Source organism: Temnothorax nylanderi, unplaced genomic scaffold, assembly GCF_030848795.1.
Source record: "Temnothorax nylanderi isolate EJ_2023f unplaced genomic scaffold, tnyl_v1.0 TNYL_tig0027_pilon, whole genome shotgun sequence".
Lineage (NCBI taxonomy): Eukaryota > Metazoa > Arthropoda > Insecta > Hymenoptera > Formicidae > Temnothorax > Temnothorax nylanderi.
Genome location: NW_027249089.1, coordinates 1,679,052 through 1,702,487, shown reverse-complemented (window position 1 = coordinate 1,702,487; position 23,436 = coordinate 1,679,052). Strand labels below are relative to the sequence as shown.

Below are 23,436 nucleotides of genomic sequence, written 5' to 3'. Positions count from 1 at the left end.
CCCGACAAGCCAAGTCTTATGTAACGCGCTCCTCGATCCTTCTGCTCACGTAAAAGTGTGCTGAGCTCCATTAACGGGATGAGGAAATGGCGGGATCCTCGCCGAGACGCTGCGAGATATATAGTAATCTACCGAAGTTTATTTACACGTTCCCCCAGCGTGACGTTCAATCTCTAGAAATAATTTGTGAGGCGGAAAATCGAATTTTACCATAATAACAATAAACACGTATATTCCTAATTTTAGATAAAATTATTTCTTAAATAAATAAATGTTTAAGATAGATGAGAGAATTTTATATGTCATGACAAAGCGCACACACATTTCCAGAAGAAAATTTTATAATTTTTAAATATTTTAGTTAAATATTACGCTTTTGACTAATTTTGCAGCCAACTGTAAAATTGTGTTGTATTGTAAAAGTGAAACGCGAAAGTTGTTAAAGTTTCATTATGAGCATTATGACCTACTCGAATAATCCGACATGCATTTAAACGGGTCTCTCCACAATTTGAATAATGAGTAACAAAAGATTTTTTTATTGCAAAATTTTATATACAAACTACGAAGATATCATTTATCTCCTTTTTTATCGATACCAAATTATATACATGTTTTGCCAATCGACTTGAGCAATCTTCCTTAATGGCATTTCGAGGTAAAACGAGTTCTTCTAGAATGCTGCAGATATGATAATTCACATTCGGTCGACCGATCGATTATTACGCAAACGCTTCAGATAGGTCAAGAATCTCTTCCATTTGCGATTCTTCTCCATTTATTTTATTGGGAAACAAATAAACCGACTACAGGGAAAAAACAGTTGATAAATAAATGTTACGGTAACTGTTCCTTAATGACTTCCTCTCTCTAGAAAAGAATTAATTAAAATCGAGATGCAATTAACATGGAATACATGGAACAAACAACACCAATAATTTTTTATTATTTAAATTATTTAAAACGCCCGGCGTTTCTGTGATGGTACAAAAATACAAGATTTATATAAAATATATATTGCGTAACGGGTCGCAGACATATATTATAAAAATACACAACGGATGAACAAAATAAAATCTTTTTTTATAAAAATGGAATCTATCCTTTGGCGAAAGCACTTCGTCGACGAGTAAAGATGCAGACATGTATATGCTGACGAATTATTGTGCAACCTCCGATACAAGATCGGACCAGAATGTTGCGTAGTCCTTTAGAACAGTTCCCCTGAAACAGCAAGACACATATTATTGTAATAAATTATTAAAATATTTTTAAACATAAGTATACAAATCGTACCTACTAACAATAAGTCACACTAATTTTCTTTCACAATTCATAAACCATTTTTATGTTCGCTTAAACGTAGCGAAATGGAACAGCCAAATCAAATTATTTTTGCATACATTTTAAAAGATGTAATATATTTTGACATGTTTAGTTGCATACATATATCATAAGATACTTAATCTCTTTCAGTTGTATAAATAATAATTTTTTTATAAATTTATTATTAGTTTAAAAGTACTTCACATTGTTGCAATGTTCTATAAAAATAAACCAATTTTGTTTTGTAATTGCATTCTAAAATTCATGAAAAATCTTTTGATTTAATTTCACCTTAAGATCCAAAAATATATATTTTTTCAGTCCTCAATTTCCTGTCTTCCTTGCTAAGAAAAAATCGGGGCTTAAAATTCATTTAAGAATTCCGGAAAAAAAATTCTGGTTTACCTTTCGTTTTGATGATAATGCGAGATTTATATGAAAAATGTTTCATCTGCATATAATGTGACTGTATGTTGAGGTAATTTTAATTTATAATAAACATTTTTTAGAATTTATTCTTGTACAAAGCATTCAAGGTGATGGAGAGACCGACCGCTCGCAGTCCGACTTTCCAATGTAAAACCGTGCTGGGAATTCAACGGATTATTAACACGTCTCACGTATGCGTGCAATTACGAATGACCGAATAGCATAAAAGCAATTATTTCCAGTGGTCAACGTCGTACAATTAGATCCGCTGCGCCATTGCGAATTATTGCGCGTGCATTGGGTATACCTCATTTTATGGCTATTAAATTTGATTTAGCTGCGCCATGAAATATACGTTTGCGCGAATAAACGTACTGAAAAAAAAACTAAATATCCTCATTAACGATCAAAAGACTATTAAGATCGTAGGATATTTCAAGTTTTAAGAAGATACTTAATACTCTTTGTATTCATTCAAGGAACTAAGTATGCTATTCATCCCTCTATATATACAGAATTAATTCTCTAAAAAATTTAATATAAACATTTTTTATTGAAGCTGAACTCACAATTAAACTGTGCTCACTTTATTGTAATTAAATTTGCTTTGTCCAGATGCATTGTAAATGTAAAATACATGTCTATGCGAAAAAAGAATTTTAAAATATGAAACAAATATGAAAACAAATATTTTAATATCCTTATTAATAACTATGAAATTATTATAGGTCATACATATAATAACGTGACATAATTGATTACCATATTTGTGAATTATTTTTATTTAAAAAACTGGTTTTGAACGTGTTGACTTATTTTGATGATATTTTAAACTTATTTGTATATTTATGTAGAGAACTATATGTGCAAGTGTTATTTATCTTTTATAAAAACAATATAAACAATTCTTGATTTTTTAAAATTAATCTCGTGATTAAAAATTCCATTTCTTTCTAAAACAAAAAATTCTTAATAAAAATGAGAATAATGAAGAATAATGATTTAATCGTAATTATTGATTTTGAGCTGTGTTGCATAAAATGCATACTATATGGTCACAATAAACTATATGATTACAATAAATTATATGCTCACAATTGTCGTGAAATATGCAATCAAGGTATGAATTTGCGGGAAATTTTTATTGCGTAATTCTTGCAACCATTTCAGCCATAAATGTATATGTATTTATAGCGTAATATCGTATAGCTCATCGAAATCACATCTTCCAAGGAACCCTTGATAATTATATAGACAATGAAGGTCTCAACGGTCGCAATTTGCGATAACTCTCAGAATCGTCCTTCCTACACTCCATCGTTAATGCATGAATGGATATTTCCCACAGGATTTCCGTTGAGAATGTGGCACTCACGTGAAGTAAACGCTGCCGCGTGCGTTTGCCGGTGCGTTCCAGACGAAGGTAGCCTGCTCCTTATCGCGTGGATCCGCGTGCGTCACGGCACTGCACTCGGAATGTATATTCGTGTTCGGCGTACGAGCCCAGGATCCGATCCATTCGTTTGTACCGGTATCACGTGCCTGCAGGAAGAATCCCTTAAACGAGGCACCCACAATGGTGACTGAAAAATAGACGAGATCCAATAAAGATGGACATTATTCACTCGGATAAAATTCAATCTGCCCCTTATCACCGCGGTGTATACTTATCTGTATCTGAGATGATATAGCGCACATTGCCGTGGCGTGGTCAGGGCAATCGCGCGCGAATCCATCGCAATATCGGCAAAATGATTTCGCATATAAAAGAAATAGTAGATAGTCGAACGTAACAGCAGTATTCGCTATTTATATCCATCAGGGGATTTGAAACGAATGTTATCACGAATAAACTAGATATAAACTACGAAGAAGAGAGACGAGTCCAAAAAAATTGCTGAAAGGATTATATTATTGATATTATTGATACCGTAACTATATATAAAATCCACTGTTTGAAAACATTTGAACTTTTACGCTGTGCAATCCTATATTATCGAATTGGTTATCAGATAGCGCAATAGAACAATAAAAAACGAATTAAGTTACATTAATTTAAGAAGAATAGATGGAAAACAACAAGCGGAAAAAAAGTGCGGGAATAACGAGTGAGAATTTTACATTTGGAATGTATATCGTGTTATCAAATATAGAGTAACGATTATAATGGAATAAAAAATATAATAAAATACATAACATTTAAATGTGAAATATAATCTATATCAAAAAAGATTAAGCGTATCTCAAGTTTATTAAATTTATATATTTGAGTCTTATGACTTTCGTAACGTTCGATGAAACGTCTCGTTAAACTTCGAAAAATTTGAACTTAATCTTAGCAGTTAATTTATCCTGCATATTAGTTTTATTAATATCTGCTGTTATATCTTTTATTTGCAAATAATGAGACATGCACAAAGTAGAGGATTGTTTTATAAAACTTGTTATAATATTGCAATAGATAGACTCATTGCAATTTTCTAGACAAAATTACGTTTTTTAAATATCTATATTTAGGCGTTTTTTAATCATTTTTTTCCATTGTTTTTCTAAAAGCGCGCGTTACATTTATCTTGTTTGAAATTATTTGAAGAAGACGTTAAAAGAAAAGAACAAAATTTAATTTTTGCCTGTGAGATATCCGCATTGTGGTATTGCAGGAATTAGTTGACACGCATTTGATCTGCACGCGTTTTCACAGTCTTATATTGACATGTCGTTTCACAACTACGCAGTTCTTAGACTTTCGTTTCAACCTTCCTTCGCGGATGAATGACATATCTACGTTCAATCACGCGTGACCCACGTATGGAAACTGTTCGCACGCTCGAAAACGATCACAGGCGCGTTTATCCCTCTTGTCGGCCTAATTCGCCATTGTTCCACGAGCGCAGATGTGTTCAACGAAGCCAATAGAATCGTTACGGACATTTAACATGTTTCACAGTTGTGATTTTGATGGGTCCAATTATCTCGTGTCGGGTAAAATGCATGCTGTCGTGATAAAAATGAGGCGGACTAGATTATGTATTATTATTTATATATAATAATAATATTCGCATTGAATTGCACTGATTGTGAGTTCTAAGCGAGAAATGGCAATAGAAAGAGAAAGAGAGAAAAAGAAATCGACTCTGCGTTACAATTGTGTGTGTGTGTGTGTGTGTGTGTGTGTGTGTGTGTGTGTGTGTGTGTGTGTGTTCTCTTTTATAAAACAATTACATATTTTACTTTATTATACAATCTTAGAATTTTGTATTTTTAATTGTCGCAAGATATTCGCAACATTTTTCTTTTTGAGAAGTTGCCAAAATTAAATTGTTGTTATCTTACAATGAGTAGACAGAGTGAAATAAATTGAACATTACACTTAAAAAAAATCTATCATCAAAGGAGCATACATGTATATTAAAAAATAAAAATAGAAAAGAGTTAATAACTTGATTGGTTACTCAGTGTCATACATATTTGAAATAATGACCATCTGAACTTACATAATAATTGAAGAACAATTACTTTTAAAAACTATTCAACACATTTTCTAACTCAATGAAATAAAAGGGGCTCGGAATTACAACTGTTCGTGTCGATGTAAAAATTATTATTCATCTAACGTTTCTGTCTATATTTAGACATCTTCCGTGTAATTTAAACAAAAGAAAACTGTAATTAAAAGTTATATAAACACGCAACAACGTATTATTCGCAGTATATATAATCAAGGCAATCGTATAAAGCGTAAATCAAGTTCCCTTCATACAAACATGTTAAAAAATAAAAGCAATAATAAAAAGAATTTTAATGTTCCTTATGGTAAGACATGTTATAAACTGTCACTTTAAATATTAATAATCGAGACATATATCGATAAGTATCTAAATATGAACCGAAACGTTTGTGAATAATAATAACTTAATAATAACTTAATAATTGTAATTAAAAGAATTTCACGTAAATTCCTTTTATATTATATAAAATTAGCCGCCCGTATTGAGATCTTCCAAATATACATCACCAACACAGCTACACAACTTAACCAATTTTTCAACTTTTACAAGTTTATAAATGTATATTTTTTTGCACATATATGCTAATAAAAATAATGAGTTTTTTCTACAGAATAATGCTTAATTTATCTCGTTTCACTCACTTATTATTATCAAATAATATAGCTATTTAATTTCAACGGCTTCTCGATTCTCGCCGCCAGTATACATATACTGTAGTCTATATATTGTTCTTTCATTATCTTATCGTTAACTTTATCTCAAACGATATGAATCCTTTGTATACCATAAAGACTTGTGTACGCTACAGCTTTATAAAATTACTTTCTAGTCTATTGTATCGCTATCTCTCGCTCGGAAGTGCTCTAGACTTCATGAATGAAAATTTCTCTAATGAAAATTTCATCATTTATTTTGCGTAATAAGAAATTAACCCAGAATACCAGATGGTGCTTAATAATACAAGATAAGCACCAGACGCGCTTGACCCACCTGTGACCTGCGAGCCTGGTCCATACTGCGACGACGAAGCCAGTATCTTGTAAGGGCTCGTGTTTAAGGGCTGTGATCGCGCCTCGCCATGATAGGGTTGATTAGGCCGTGGCTTCACGCACGCGTCCACCGGCCCGCCATCCGGAAACCCGAGGACGGAAATCGACGAGAAGAGGATGAATGCGAATAAAACCGTAATGTGTCCGACGAGATGCATCTTGATCGCTTCCTGTTTCGTTTCGACGACGCGAGAGATACATGCAACAAAATTTCATTAATATTGATCGTTCCTGACGGAAAGGATGAGTGGAATGTATAATGTTCTCTAGCTTCTAAAGCTTCTAAGTAATCCGTTTTAATTATATCACGTCTTTTATTTATGCTGATCATTTATCCGCGCTTATGTCACGCGCGATTTAATATCGCAGGAATAGCTAATATAATATAATATATTAATATTATCAAATAGTTCATGTACAGAAATAGCTATATAAATAATATCAAGTTGATATCGTCCACGAAATTTAAAACGTCGTTGACTAATTAATAAATAATTTGCTACACGTCTGATTTCATAAATGAAGTTCTAATACGCAAACCTAATTTAAAAACACAGAGAAATTCATGAGATACTACTTAGGATAAATTTGAAGAAGATGAATATGTAGCGATCAGAGATTATCGAAAGCAATCACTTCTCGACTTCTTCACACAAGCGGTGAATTGAATCGTTTCGTGCGATAACGGAATGAACTGCCAGAGACTTACTCGAAACAATAAGCTGTTTGCACGAACAATCGCGCAAGGATAAAAGGATATTTCGTGCTCGTGACAGATCCGCACGTAAGAAACTGCGGTACCCGATCAATTGCCGGCGAGCCAAACGTTGGTGGGATCCCACCATAGGATCACAAAGCCGCGTACTCGTTTTTGCTAAATTAATCCTTCACTTTCACTCGATTCCTTCGTCGATCCTGTAACCGGTTCCACTCTTCGTTCGTTTAGGAGAATATCTACAAGTTTTACACGTAGCAAAAAATACTGCCGTAAATGTGTTACTTCCTTTTACGTATCACATAACGATACATGATGTAACGCTGTCATTATTCTCAACAAGTATGAAGCTGATCTCTTGCTGGAAAACGCCGTTATTCATCGCAACTACGTGATTATTTAGAATTATCTCCTTGTCTTCTTGCCATCTTGAAACTTTAAATATACTGTAATATTCAATATAGAAATAAATTTAAAAATGCATTTCAGTCATACATTTATATTGCTGAACTCCTACAATTCGTCGGCTTTTTAATTTTTGAATATTAGATAAGAGTGCATAATATTAAAGCGATTATTAATATTCTCTTTAAAAAGGAAGAATAACTGATCTAGAAAATTATTAAACATTAAATTAGAATAAAATGTTTTTATAAAGCTGTTTGTTCTATATAAAACATGTAAAATCAAAATAAAAAATGCGTTTGTTTAAAGTAGTACACTCTTGGACATTTATGTGCATCACGCTATTTGCATTGCCTTTTATCAAACACGACAACCTTAATCTTCATTAAATTATCACTGTTGTCACGCGGAATAGCTAGGTATTATTTGCTCGCTGTTAAAGCTATTGCAATTTCGTTCTGTATTTATAATACATATCTCGTTCTCTCGCATAGCTTTTAAAGTACATTTCGCAAGAGAATATATGAATATTAAACTCTAAGATCTCAAGTGAATGGATGAAAGGAATTCATATTTATATCGATTAAATAAAACAGATAAAAAATTATGAAAAGGAGTTCAAGAACGGCAACAGATATTTTGACAAAGCAACGGTAGCTCCTGATATCGCAAGATATTCGTTTTGGAATATATAGTGGCATCTCGTTTTCTTTACCGATTTGTCGATTTGTAAGCATTCGCGGCAAATTGAGTTGTTGCATATTGCATTCGATTACGTACTTCATGAGTCGCTAATACGATCCTTTCACTGTCGATTATTAAATGTTACGCATAACGCTGTTACGCACGTAAATTCGCGGCTTACAACACATCAGGATGTAACATTGTAACACAAAGGGAAGTATTGCGTAAGGGTCAATGTTAACATCACAATACTTCCCTTTGTGTATGATATACTCGTCCGCCGATTATTATTTTATATATATATGTATGTATGTATGTAACATTCGCATTCGATAGGGATGAGTAGAATAATAGAAAATGCTCTGCAGCCATGCAGAGCAATTGTATTGCGTGTTAAACTCTTCGAACGAGCGCGCATAATGCAAAAGCGTGCGCGGATTACACATACCTGCACATGCTCTAACACATGCATAGCGAGTTTACTCAGTCAATGTGACTTTTCACACTGTGTGCTATTGATTTTCCACGGCCTTTTCAGGCCGTCGGTAGTATATGCGCTAGAAATACTTTCAGATTACCTCGTAATCGGCATCGCAAGACCAAACAATTTATTTGCATATTGTTTCGCATTACAAATGCTTTTCCTGTTGTCTAACGTCTAACGTATGTATACAAGTTCTTGTGACACGCATCTTTTGTTCTCATAAAAAGTTGATAAAAAAACTTATATTAATAATTCAAAATATTTTTAATTGGAATATTATTTTTCACAAAATAAGATTTGTTGCTATTAGATAGTTCATATTTACACGTTATCATACTTTTTAATAATTACGTTTATATGTAATTATTAAATTATATGTATATGTATACAATTATATTAAATTATATGTATGTATATAGTTATATGTATATGTGTGTATATTGTATAACAAAATTTTTACACTAAGAACTTACTGGAACATCTGACTGAGTAAGCAAAAGTGTATATACATTTTTACTTATTTATACAAAAGTGTTGTAACATAAGAAATGTCTTAATCTATATAGTGTGAGGTAAATACAAGAAAAATATATCGATTTGAAAACGAATAGTCATAAAATATACAATATTTCTCGATTACAAATGACACGCGTTCTTCAGTTTTTATGTACTATAAAAAGTGAGAAATTATTATAAACAGTTTTTCATATCTTCACGAATATTGTCATACAAATGTTCAAAAATTAATAAAACGTTCTTTAATAAATTATCTAAACCATACAGATTTTTCTATTATTTCCACCGCACAGGGCCGCGGCAACCATCCTCTTATACGTTTCGATTTCGTCTCTTCTCCTTCCTTCCGTTCTTTTTCCCCAAATAACCAATATCTGCAAAAAATAAAAAAAATTTCCGTCAAATAGAAAATTATCCAAAGAAATACATTTTTAGAAATTTAATGAGAAATACGGAATGCATACTTTTTCCAACGTGTTACGATCACAATATCATCTATATCTAACTTGATGCGAGGTTCATCGGTACAAAGCGGATGAAAAAATACGCCAAAGCCGTGTCCAATTGGAAACTTGGATCCTGATGCAGCTTTTATAATCCTATATTTGCGTGCTCTTTTCTGTTTCTCTAATTTTTGTGCAAGCTGCTCTCTCTGCAAAATAATAATTAACATAATTATAAATACAGTTTTCAAGAGTTAATAATATTGTATAACAATTATAAAATTCTTATATCAGATATACTCTTTAATTGATAGTTATTATACATTTATTATAAATTTTGTATTATTTGAACAAAATTACCGTTAATGTATATTGATCACAGCCATCAATAACGGGCCATGTAATGCCATCGCCGACGGGAGTGCAGTCCCACGTAAGAACTTGACTAATATTAAAACGCCATCCCTTTGAATATGGATGTACATATTTGGCATCTGTGTCATCTCGCCTATATCGGGATTTCTCCAGAATCCAATCTTCTATTTCCGTTCGATTTCTCACGATGGCTAATATCTATGCAATTTGAAGAATTATGGAATTAACGTATGAATTAAACATAATAGTATTAAGAACATTTACCTGAAAATATAGTAACATTCCTACTGCAAGTACAACGCCGATTGATAAACCAATGCTAAATACTACTAATATTAGTGTATAAACCGTTGGTGGTGGAAACGGCAAAGGCCTCAGTGATAGCACAGTCGCTACCCAGGAAATTAATATAACGCAAGCGACGCAACAACCACCGACTGCGCTTGCCAAAAATGCTGTGAAATGCCCATGATTGTAATGTCCAACGCATGTATTTATCCATGGACAATGATGGTCCATTTTCATCACACAACGATCACCTGAAAAGTAAATAAGAAAAAAATTATACGAGAATTAAAATAGAATTGATGTATTGAGTTTGAAAATGATATAACAATGCTCTTTAGTATTACATATGCTAAATTGCTACGTAAGAGAATATTTTTTTCTGTCAATAATAATAATATAATACATTTATAAGTAAGAGTAGCAAAATCCATCGTTAAATTATATTATTGTTAAAAAATTTACAAGTTAAAAATATATTAAATAATATCTATATTTATTATTGTTACTTTATTGTTTGTATTATATTAAATCTCTTACATTTCCTACAATGATGTGATCTCGGTGCCTTATAACCTTGGCAGATGATACAGTATTGCAGATATTGTATATCTGAAGGTTTCTCCTGAAAGTGAATCATATTAATGCAAACATATTAACAACATATAAATAATATTTAGGTGGTAAAAATTATATTGTTTATTATGAAAAAAATTAAATTAATACAGTCAAATCCCTCTAATTTCAAATCAGGACCATACAAATCTATCGTTTTCAATTTCCTATTATTAATTAAATTAAAATGGTAAGTATGAAATAAATGGAAGAGAAAACGGAAGGAGAAAAGGTTCAGTGGTAAATGTGTAATATATTACCGGCATCCATTTTAATGCAAGATATCCAGGTCCTTCAAAAATTGCGCTGATGAAATGAAATAGAGTCAATCCACTGAGAGTGAAGAACAGCAAGAAACTGGCAGCCGCTGGAACACTGTCTTGTGGCGGCCACCACTGTCTGCTGCAGTGTATGGTCATCAACGTGATTATCTTTATCGTCGCTGCAACACAAATTAATGTGACAAAAGCAGTCAGCAAATAATTTCATTGCCATCAGAATTTTATACCAAGAAATTATATATAAACAATTAATTGACAACACCAAGTAAAAGTACAGTTGACCATTTTGTTAAAAGTGTGCAGAAAATTATACAAAAAATAAATATAAATACAACAAAACGTTACATTAAAGTATACTCTTTAATAAAGCGATCTCTCGCTATTATTGACAGTGAAAACTTATGTCTGCCATATACTACTTTAGGATAACTTGGATCAAACTCCAATTAACTTATCAAATACTATTTCGTTAATATGGGTAGAATTATCTTTCTTTGTCACTTGATAATGGAAAGAAAGATTAAATCAACGAGGATAAAATATATAATTATTCCTGGTTCTTTGAACGTCATACTGTCAAGTAGTTGGATAGTATTCGTTTATACTTCCTCCATCCCCTTCGTCAGTTCTTCACATTTTCTTATACAATTTCATTGATATTTTTCTTCGCATGTCAATGGGCAAAAAATTAATAATTCAATCTACATTACAGAACAATAGTACTCGATACGTTAATCATTTTCGATTATGCTAACGGGAATAAAAGTTAATAGTCATTCTTAGATTACCGAATGCAATCAACGGGTCTATCGCGTTTTCGTCGACGAGATAACCGGAGATAACGATCGAGCGACAGCGAAATGAGAAAGGGGCAAGGGCCGAAGACACCTGACACCTGTCACGGCTGTCACGTACCGAGCGCGGAGAGCGGTCCCCAATGGCATATCTTCTTCAGCGGGCCGACGCACATGTTGTCACCTTATAGCGCTCTCGAGTTCGCGTCTGGACGCCCATTGACGTCCCCAGGACCGACGACGCCGGCGAATCTCGTAGCGGCAGCGGGAGCGACGACGACGGCAACCGGCACCGAAAAACGTGCGCCTCACGTTGTTGTCACGACAGCTGCACGCTGCACATCATCGAGCGGCGATTAGCGACCGTTCTGAAGTTAGCGCTGAATGCCGCCGAACTCGAAACTCGAATCACGATTTCACGAATCGCGCGCAGTCTGGCGGTACCTTGAGATCTGTTCTTTTCAGCTGAACTTTTTGCACCGTTTATCTTTCCTCCTTTTCTTTCCACGGTGAAGAGAAAAGGAGAAAAGATAAAAGGTGCAAGAAGTTCAGCTAAAAGGAGCAGACCTTTAAGTTGGCACTACTCCGACGCGTTTTCTGCCGTTTGCGCCCTGCGGCAAATTTCGTGATGTGCAGTGATGTGGCTATTATGGCCGATTGTTGCGATTTGCGACGAGGTCGAGGTTATGTTGTCCTTTAACGATAAGAACTAATAAGAGATAAGCTCACCGGCTATCACCGGCCGCGGAATGCACGAGGTATATGTCTTTGGGTTCGATTACTGCTCACCGACTTTCGAATTGTTAAAAGTCGTATCGCTTCAGCGAAACGGATATAGAATTGTCTCTCTTACGTTACGTAGATTATGTAGTCCCTGATAGCCGAATCTGTCGAAAATAGATTTTTCAAATTATGCATTATATATATTTTAGCAGCAGATTAATAACAGAATGCTAGCACGTTGATGACAGATTAACTGCAGAAACTGACAAGTAGAATCTGCTATTTTGTAACCATTTAAATGATTATGGAATAGACAGAGCCTTCCTATTGACAATCTGTTGTTAGATTATGTCTCTATTAGTAGAACATGAACTTGAGATGCAGATGCAGTTGATACCAATCTGCCACGATATTTTGTTCAAATTTTCTGACAAACTTTGGATGTCCTCCCATATCTTTATGTATTACATAATGTACAGTTCTCCAAGATGCTACGATGTATTTACTTTTTATTTTTCTTTATTAGTATATTTAAAGTATATTGACTGAAATCTGTCACTTTTATATGCGTTTATCTTTATAACACAGTTTGACAAACATTCTATAATGACATTGCAAGATTAGACTAATTTGATTCCAAATTATCGAAATTGCACGACTGTCTCTGATTTATTCATTATACAGACAATGCATTATTATTTTGCAGACTCACAGTTCACCTGAAGTGGTACCACATATACCTAAGTGTCGAAGGCCTCTGAGAGCAAAAGAGACAAAGGAAAGCTATTCCACGAACAATAATTTTCAAAGTTTACACATGGAGGAAAAAGGACGTAGACGACGAAATAGATCAAATCTATCAGAGACTGAAGTATCACCTGGAGGTCAGAGCGCTAGTTATGACACACAGATGACAGAAAGTTCTAGCGAAGAAGATGAAGAGGAACAACTTATATATCATTCGCTAGATCGTTCTACAACTTTTTCTCCAGAAAGAAATGTTTATTCGGAGAAGCTGGAAAGAAATGTTTATTCAGAAAAACTGGAAAGAAATATTTATTCGGACAAGTCGAGGTCTAAAGACAACACTGATTCATCAGAGAGTAAACAGAATACGAGCACCTTTTTTTATTTCATCATTGTCATAATAGTAATAGCGATAGGTTTTTTGGCATTCCATCTCCATGACATGGCATCTCCAAGTAAGAATGAAGTACGAACACAATCCAGAAGCAATCCTACCTCACTGTTATCCAAATCAATTGAAAACATCAAGGCAACATTTCGTAATCAAGAATCGGATATCTGGAATGATATTTCATCCGCAATAAACGAAGTGATATCGAGAACTCCCAAGATACCTTCGATCATTCTATTATTTGCAAAGGAAAATGCTACGATGGATTGTTTAGCTACTAAACTGGCACGTGCGAGCAGTACTATTTTAGATGCAGACAATTATCTGGTATTTAATCCAGAAGATTTTGGAAATGATGCTGGTGAGATCATTACTATATTAAACAAGCATTCTCCGGAGAAAAAAAAGGTTGTGGTGAGTATGCATACATATTCTAAACGTAAATTTTGCTCTAAGCTTTTGCTCTAACCGAATAAATTTGTTGCAGATGATTCGTGATATATTGAATATTAATGCAGAAGCGATAAAGGCATTACATAATTTATGCGATAGAATAAACCCTTTAGTAGCAGAAGCTATTTATATTCTTACTATGCAAACTAACAATTACCAATCATCACAGAAAAAGCTAAGCTTTGTGGAAAATCAGATTTATAATAAACTGTCAGAGAGCATCGATCAGGATGTTTTAATAGCACTTGTAACGCGCATTACAGACGGGGCAATTATATTGGTACAACCTGAGCCACGATTAAGATACTGTTAATCTAAGTTGCAAGAAAATGAGCGTACACAATTATAATAGCACATTGATGATGGTTATGTAAATAACAAAACTGTTCAATTAAGATTAACGTCTTATGTGCGGTTCGTCATTCGTACAAAACTTGTAAATAATCTAGAAAGACAAGTTTGCACTCGTTTATCATTCAGACATTCCGTTGATTCTCCAGGTTTTTAACGAGAGCAAAGGCGCGAAACGTCATGAATAAAATCAATTTGTGTTGGTTCCAGATATCCGATTCTTGGTAAAATTTTGCCCTAATACTTTCGATAAATTTAAATAGTATTAAAGTACAAATGTGTATGGGTTGTATCTTTATTCGCACTTAAAAAGAATTAGTATTACCATTACGTAAAGAAAAGAAAAAAGCTATTAGCATTCTATATTTAATTTCAGTTGATTGAGTTGTTTGTAAATTTCACTTTCTTCTTAAAACAAATTTGTTTCTTTGAGACACAGTTTTGAGAATGAATAATTTATTTCTTTATTTTGTCTATTAGGATTTTCTGTTATCTATGTATCGTAATAGAACTAGACTACACAAACAACAAATCACAAATCGCGAACATTGTGGAAAGTTCATACGAACGACGAATTTTTGCGGAATTTATTACAAATTACGAATCGCACATAATCTGATGATAGTTTAGTGGCAATATAGTATAAAATATAAAAGAATTTGGGAGATGTACTTAATTAGATAAAGATGCAACATTTTGGAGACTTTTAAAATTGTTGCTGCAGTTGTATCAGATCAAAACTGTCAGAACTGAAAAATTAGAATATATTTGATTAGAAATATTTTCTACAATCTTTTTTGCATTATACATAATAAAGCTTTTTCACCATCTATATTTTTTACTAATTTATATGATAATATAAATTGTGTACAAAAATAAATCTTTTTTTCTTTAGCATTATAATACAAAATGATTATAGTATCAATTTAAAAACCTTCATTTTCTTTTACATCTGCAACAGTATCGTTTATATTAGCAGTTATGACAGTTATGATAAAGTTATTCGTCTCTGGTTGCAAACTAAGGGGATATAAGATCTATAGATCTGTTAATGTAACTTTATTTTGTTATGCCAATGTTACACGAAATAAATTTTATTTTTAGCGAGTTTTTCTAATCACAATTTCATATTTCTATTTTCGAAAAATATAATGACACTGTTGTACATAGCGATTTCACGCACATTTCCGAATGACATATTTATTTAGCTTCAAAATAAAATACAGTAATTAGGATTACTTTGTGTGTATGTGTGTGATATTCAATTTCGGATTGTGTCAGTCGGCAGTCCATACAATGATTGAAGTAATGTCGAGTATCATATCCTGCTCATTGCCAATTTACAAGACATTTCTAATTTTAAGTCTAGTAATGCGCGATATTTATAATAAAATTGTAAAATATTGTTAACACATATTCAATTACAAATATACGAAAATGACAAATTAATTTTTTTAACATTTTGTATGAATTTCGTATGATAAACGATATATAAATATTCATTAAATACGCATTAAACAAATATTCAATTGCTTATTAACTCTCATCATTTTCTTTAAAATAACAAGATATGTATATATCAAATATACATATAAAGTACAAATTTTGTTTCATACAGATTTTATATGATTTCCATCGACTTATATGATTTAGATAGAAGATTATTGGTTTTTTCACATGCATTCAATGCTTTTTAATAGATATTGTTTCAGATATCTAATTCATGAAATATATATGAAAAACTTAGGATAATTGTCTCAAGCTTTAATAAACAATACCTATTTATACTTTATTTCTATTTTAATAAGTTTTCTAACGTCTTATTACAGATTTTTAGGAAAAATATATTTATGATCATTTAGACCAGTGTTTTTAATCTTCTTTGAGCAATAAAATACTATAAGAAAAAGTTTTAAATAAGTTTATACATATACATATATAAAATTTACCTATGTATTAAATAAATAGTAATATTTGCTTTATTAACATTAATATAATATAAATTCAATATATTTATATTATATTATTGTGTTAATAAAATTTTTGTATTATATAATATAAATATAATAAAAAATAAAAATGGTAAAATTAAAATTTCGATTAAAATAATTATGATTATAAAAGATTACTTTTCGATAAAAAATTTTATAAAGTGTCTAAAGATCATTGGTTATATTGATTGAAAAACACTGGTTTAGATCAATTCCTAATGTTTCATGCAATACATATAATGGTTTCACCCATTATACACATTTATCCCAAGTTTTATTTAGAAATAACGTGCACAACATAATGGCAAGTCCTCTTTTCTATGTTTATGTATTACTATTTGGTAAGCATTTTATAAATTGGCAACAAGTATCCATAGCTGCATACTTTGCTAAAGTGACATGTTAGCAAGGTTTCAACTAGTGAGCTGTAGTACAGTCGTTCTCCGTCATAACGATTCAAATCGGTAACTAAAAATAGATAGTATATATATAAGGTTTGTGTATAATATAGTATGGTATCGTCAAACCTAAATAATAAATACATTTCATATATACAGTCATAGACTTTTCATACAGAATGTCCAAAATCTAATTATGTGCTGTACAATTTCATTACTATTCGTTTTCATCACATGCAAATAAAGGGTTGAAAAATATCGCATCTGCGATAGTTAAAAAATTCAATTATAAAACATAAGATAAAAATTATTTATTTAATACATCTGCAAATATATGTTTATAATTAAGAACAACTAATAATTGATCGCGTGATGCTGGATTAACAAAAGTATAGATATAATAACTGGAGTCAGCATTCCGCACAATTACTTAACATAAGAAAACCAAAACATGTTTTGTACGTATCTCAGTACAAATCATGCCTATCACAAATTACACCAAATACTTCAACTAATTCTTGCAAACTGTTGCAATGTTGCGTTGACGGCCAGATATGACTATTGCTTCGCTTCTTAAGGGCACTCTGTATAGAATAGCCTTAAAATTACGAGATACGTATTTACAGTAAAAAAGTTTAATTGGTCATGTTTCTATCTAGTATAGTAAGGAGGTGAGTACCGCGTTGCGTAATGTTGTCCGTGTTGGCTACATAGTCGCGTACTTCAGTCATTCAGTTAGTATCTTGCAGGGTAATGCAAGTTTTTTTTTCGTAATTCTGCGTCAGTCACATGTCGGACGAGGTATGAGTCTGCCTCGACAAATTGTTCTGATGTTGTCTCCACTTCTACTTAAGCACTAAGACGTTTATGTTTTAAAAACTGAACGTCTCATACTAAATATATGCAGATATGAATCTGTGTTCCTACACAAATTGTTTCAAGGCTCTAACACAGACATTGTCACAATTTGACGTAGGTTCGAAAACATAAATCATCTCAGATCATATAGTGAGTTATGGTTCTCTTAAATGAAAAAAAAAATTGAAAGTGCATGAAGATTTTTTTACTGTTTTTAATTCTCGGTGAAGAATAGATTTCGATCACCGTGTAGTGTATTAGTTTTGACATAAATAAACTCAGCTCATATGAATAAATATGTAAAATCATGTTTACTATTGACGTGTACCGATTTTCAAAATATTGTAAATTTCTGCAGAACGAATAACGTTAATATTAAATGAAACAGTTATATCAAGAAAGATAGAGTTGATTAGAATTCAAAGCCTTGCACTGGTAGTTGGGAAGAATCTGGTGCGGTGAACTGGTATTCTTGTCCTTGCGAATCGATTGAAGGTACAAGTCTGGTATCTTCTTCCTCAGACCCAAAGAATCGTTCAATAATATCGAAGGCCTTTTGATAAATATCCATATTTTGATGAGATTGCAAGAATTCTATTTTGTCTAGGCCTAAAACATTACAAGAGATATTGATTACTACCGTGTTAATATTTATCGATTATCATATTAATCGACATATCTTTCATATAAAAATTGTATTTAGTTGATACTTTACCATAACATTCTTCAATAAGAACTGCATAAGGATTGAGACCGTTATGCATGGTTGCATCTTGTTCTCCCAGACGTAAAATATTCTCTATTCCGTTCAAAGCGACCTGAACGATCTTGACATCCATAACAGTAAGCAAGTCACAGAGTGGCGGAATACATCCTTGCATTGCGAGGTATCGAATTTGGTCGGCCGTTCCGCCACTAGTAGCATTTGTAATTGCCCATGCAGCTTCTTTGCGTGTTTTGAATTCAGCTTTACTCAAAATCTCGATTAAAACCGGAAAGATATTAGCATCAATCACCGCCTGCAAAATTATATAAAAAATGTATATAAAAAATATAAAAGACGTTATATATAAGTTATTAATATATGATATATAAATAAAGTTATGCTATTATGCTCGAAAGATTGAGACGTACTTGTATTTGTTGGGGATTTCCGGCAGTGATATTAGAGACTGTCCAGCAAGCCTCTTTACGAACACTTTCCCGTGGCGAACTTAAGAGATGTAATAGACACGGTAATGCCGAGCAATTTAATACAACTTGCGTTTGCACATCATCTCCAGTAACTATGTTACCTACAGCACGAAGAGCCGCGCTTATAACGTTATTTTGTTCATGCCTGAAAACATTTTCATCAATTGTTATAATCCACATTTACATAAAATTAATCTTACATAATAAAAATCTTATATAAATTTTAACATACATGAGAAGTTCTACGAGACGTCTGCAAACGCCAGCATCAATAACAGCTTGTATCTTATCATTTGGACCATCGCTCAAGTAAGAAAGAGCCCAACAAGCATCAGCGAGTACATCAAAGTCAGTATGATTGAGAAGATGTGCTAACACTGGTAAACATGGTGCAACCTTTGGAAAAGCCGGTGCTGGATTTTTTCCTCGACAGAGATTTGATAATGCCCATACCGCATTGCGGGTCATGGAAAGTCGTGTCGCCTTTGATAGCAGTCTGTAAAAAATGGTGCAATATTGCTTGTAATAATAATGTTACGCGACGCGTATCTAAGAGTATTTTATGTTTAACTTTTCTTAATAACATTAGACAATAATTTACATGAAAACTGTAAATGTAAAGAAACGTACTGTAGAAGCGGTGTGAGAATACCGTTGGCTAAGACATGATCTCTGCATTCGGGACTATCTCCCGCAATATTACCCAATGCCCAAACAGCTTGTTCCTGCACATCTTCATACTCAGAAGCAAGTAAAGAAATGAAAGTAGGGACAGCTCCTGCATCTATCACAATGCGCGTTTGTTGAGATGTACCGCTTGCTATGTTTGTCAGGGCCCATGCTGCTTCGAACTAATAATTAATATTATTATTTATGTACGTTCTTGATATACAACAAAAGATAAAATAATGTTTATACTAATTTCCATGTACCTGTAGAGTGCAATTTGTATTATTTTTAAGAAATTCAACAAATTGTGGTACAATCCCTGTTTGTATCACTTCATCTATAGGAGGATTTGGCTCTCTTGATAATAATTTTCTAAATTTCTGTGTTGCTGCCAATTGATCTTGTATGTTAGGACTATACAATGCATCTACCATTTCAGATGTTATAATACCAGGAGACTGCTAAAATATAAATTGTATTATGTAAAATAAGAAAATTATCATAAAACAAATTATACATAAAACCAGTAAACAAATAAATAAACAAATAAATACAATAATCATATTACCGATTGTGCTGTAGGAAGTGAATATTCGTCTGTAGCTGTAACATTATCTTCATCCGCAACAATGTTAGGAACATTGCGACGTTTTGATAATTGCTGCTCGCGTTTCTGCTTTCTTAATTGGACTCCCTCTTCTTCTCTGCGTCTCCGCAGTTCTTGTGAATCTAATCCTACGTTTTTATAACGATGTTTATGTGTAGGTCCAGTTGACATCTAAAAATATAAATTATATTATTACATTTTTACGTTATTACATTATTTTTTATATTATTTGATTATTATTACATTTTAATTTAATACAATTTTTTTTATTAAACATAAACATAGCGCAAGGAAAAGTTACGATATAATTCAGGGATTTTTAATGATGTATTGCAATCAATCAATCTTCAATGCTCTAAGTTTATATTAATCTATTCGTACTACATCAAAATTATCAGTTTTCTTTGTCAGACATACAGAAGATATTTTTATGTACATACTTGTACATCAAAACTGAAAATTTTTTGAAGTTTGGAAGAGATCATATTTACTATAGGAACACTGAAAAAGATTTTTACTTATTATTGTTACATAGATTACGTAGAGTAATTGAATTCGTAAGTTATCATCAAATACTTTATCACTGATATGTCTAAAAAAATATGTAAACTAATCTTTATGTATTTTAAATTTTTATTTAATATTTTATTTTTAATGTGATTAATCAATAACATTCTTGCTTCCAGGAAGAAAATTATTATATAAATGTTTTTGACGTTGCAGTTTTATAGTTATAATAATTCTCAATCAATATATAATATCAAGAAAACCGAGAAAGAAAGATGCATGCTAGACCAAGTATCTTGATAGAAATACATATAAATGTTTGTGGAAATTATCTTACAAAACAATATACGTCATATTAATTCTAATACTTTCAAAAATAAAATCACAACAGTTTTAATCCTTAACATTAGCATTTCTCATTATTTAGAAACAATAAAAATAGAACTAATTTTTTTTGTACGTTACTACCTTATTGCCTTGTTGGTAAAAAAAGAGAAGATTTGCAATTATCTACTCACAACAATTTTGCAATCTAATAATTATTTATATCAAACATATAAGCTATACTTGAGAATTGTTTAAGCAAAAAAGGGAAGCTAATTTCTCACTCTCTCTCTCCCCCTCTCTCTTTCGTTTAAAAATATCTTCAAATATGTACGCGCGCGCGCGCGCATACATAGGTGTGCACATGTATAGATGCACTGACGTACTCGTCATATGAATGCGAACAAGAATACAAAGGCGAGCGGCGAAAATGACGATGCTGCAAGCGGAACCTGTTTCGCGAGGGAAAAGAAGTTTCGCTGCGCGGAAGGAAAGAGAGGAAAAAATAGAAGGCGGGCAGAGAATCGCGATGCCATCATCGTCGTCGGTCGGTCGACTCGGTCGTCGCGACGGTCATCTGACAATGGATTCCGCGTGAGGGTTAGGACTTAATTGACGACGAGATCGTCGGGGCGGGGATGCCGCGCGGAGGGAAGAGCGGAGTAACGTCCGCGCCGATCACGCATCGTCGCCGTGCCGTCCGCGACACGACGTGCGGCGGATTCGGCACCGTCGCCGATCCTCCGCGGCGCGCGATCGCCCGCTTTGGACATCTTGGCACGCGCACGACCAACGCGGACTGACATTGGCCTGGAATCCTCTCGATCCTTCGGCACGTCAACGCGCGCGCGGCAGAGCGTCCATTGGCGGTCTCGGCCCGCGGATCGGGACTCCGACGTCGGCGTGATAACGATCACACACTGTACTTACGGCTGTGAGAGCAGATTCGAATCTCAGGATCAAGAATCAGGCGTAAAAGATCATGCAAGTGCAACGAAAACCCAGGCGCCGCCGCGAGAGCCCTTTCTCTGTTCTCTCTCTCCGCCGTGAACTATGCGCCGACGACGATGACAGATCGGAAAGCGCACGGTTAGCTTTGGTTAGCTTTAGCACAATGCAGCACAATGGCGCGACGCGCAAGGGATCACGGATTGGCCGCGGCCAACTGCCGCGCGCGGCGCGCCGGCCGCCGATTGGTTCGGCGCGGTCCGACGCGTGCGCGCGCGCATTGCGCTCTCGCGCGTTTTTATTCGCAATGACCTCTCGACGATACAATAATTAATTTAAGCATTCCAATTAGAATATATTTCAGTGTTTGCATTCGGAACATTTTGTCACGTGAAAGAGAAACAATAATAATAATAATAATAATCGAACGCCGTTTTATATTAATGGAAATTCCTATAGCTACGCGGACAAAAATTGAAGTGTATGTACCGTTTGAAGCGTATTGACGTTCGTCTCGAGAATGACTAACTTCAGACAGGAATACGAAAGTATATGTATTCATATATTAATAGTGCCGCCAGAAAATGAGACGCGGCCCGGTCGTCATGGAGATGGAGGGGATACTCACACAAAACATGAACCACGTCCGTGTGCGCTCAGTGCTTCGATTGCCTTCGGCTGAGTAAAAGAAGGCAGACATATGATCTTCTGTCCTTCTTCCTCCCGCTCGATCCGTACCATAACTCGGGTGTCCGCATTTCGTTTTACCACGCAGTCCACACACTGGCAATGTTATATGTATATGTACATACAATTTGTAATACTAAAATAAATAAAAATATTAAAATATTAAATATTAAATAAAAATAAATAATGTAACGATACACCATAATAACGTACCTACGATAATTCACTCCGCGTAAACGAGTGAATTATCGTAAGTTACTACCGAAGTAACGCTCGCGTAAAAACGCAGTATATTTCTATTTTTATATTTAATTTAACATTTTTGTTATACAAATAGAAATGGCATAGCAATTTACATTTTTGCAACCAGTATTTTTTACTTTCCTGAAAGCGAGAATTGTGTATAATTGTGCAGACCATTGTGCAGATATGCGACCAATATGTACCAATATATACCAATATATTTATATTCTTCAAAATTATTTATTTAAATAATACACGTTTATTATACATTACCGTTATGTGAGTTATTGTATTATTATGATAAACTCATTTATGCTAGTAAAGACATATTAAAGTAAATGGAACATAATAAATAACACTTAATATCTATTAAAAAATAATAATAAAATTCATGATTTATTCATAGTATAATGAATAAATAAACGAACATGTCCT

The 23,436-nt window shown here is 33.3% G+C and overlaps 4 protein-coding genes across 7 annotated transcripts; 1 reads left to right on the top strand and 3 right to left on the bottom strand.

Moving 5' to 3' along the window:
• Window positions 1–913: 913 nt before the first annotated feature.
• On the bottom strand, window positions 914–8,536 carry LOC139770187 (putative defense protein 3). Its single transcript, XM_071701962.1, has 4 exons — window positions 7,023–8,536; window positions 6,255–6,483; window positions 3,131–3,338; window positions 914–1,224 (listed from the first exon to the last, which is right to left on the bottom strand). Exons 2-4 carry the CDS (start codon window positions 6,469–6,471, stop codon window positions 1,161–1,163), a joined length of 489 nt encoding a protein of 162 aa, XP_071558063.1. The 5' UTR covers window positions 6,472–6,483; window positions 7,023–8,536; the 3' UTR covers window positions 914–1,160.
• A 155-nt stretch (window positions 8,537–8,691) lies between these two features.
• Window positions 8,692–12,324, bottom strand: LOC139770185 (palmitoyltransferase ZDHHC6). The gene is made up of 7 exons (XM_071701959.1): window positions 12,032–12,324; window positions 11,096–11,277; window positions 10,761–10,845; window positions 10,200–10,474; window positions 9,921–10,133; window positions 9,582–9,769; window positions 8,692–9,491 (listed from the first exon to the last, which is right to left on the bottom strand). The coding sequence occupies exons 1-7, from the start codon at window positions 12,084–12,086 to the stop codon at window positions 9,368–9,370; spliced, it is 1,122 nt and encodes a 373-aa protein (XP_071558060.1). The 5' UTR covers window positions 12,087–12,324; the 3' UTR covers window positions 8,692–9,367.
• Window positions 12,325–12,517: 193 nt separating this feature from the next.
• On the top strand, window positions 12,518–16,024 carry Torip (Torsin interacting protein). The gene is made up of 3 exons (XM_071701958.1): window positions 12,518–12,668; window positions 13,340–14,185; window positions 14,259–16,024. Exons 1-3 carry the CDS (start codon window positions 12,660–12,662, stop codon window positions 14,535–14,537), a joined length of 1,134 nt encoding a protein of 377 aa, XP_071558059.1. The 5' UTR covers window positions 12,518–12,659; the 3' UTR covers window positions 14,538–16,024.
• Kap-alpha1 (karyopherin alpha1) lies at window positions 15,620–22,214 on the bottom strand. 4 transcript variants are annotated; one of them, XM_071701955.1, is made up of 8 exons: window positions 22,054–22,214; window positions 20,254–20,463; window positions 19,949–20,146; window positions 19,647–19,867; window positions 19,249–19,512; window positions 18,957–19,161; window positions 18,538–18,841; window positions 15,620–18,431 (listed from the first exon to the last, which is right to left on the bottom strand). In XM_071701955.1, the coding sequence occupies exons 2-8, from the start codon at window positions 20,461–20,463 to the stop codon at window positions 18,235–18,237; spliced, it is 1,599 nt and encodes a 532-aa protein (XP_071558056.1). In that variant the 5' UTR covers window positions 22,054–22,214; the 3' UTR covers window positions 15,620–18,234. The 4 variants fall into 4 exon arrangements, with proteins under 4 accessions (XP_071558056.1, XP_071558057.1, XP_071558054.1 ...); XM_071701956.1 differs by lacking the exon at window positions 22,054–22,214 and adding an exon at window positions 21,510–21,913; XM_071701953.1 differs by lacking the exon at window positions 22,054–22,214 and adding an exon at window positions 21,408–21,426.
• Between the last annotated feature and the right edge of the window lie 1,222 nt (window positions 22,215–23,436).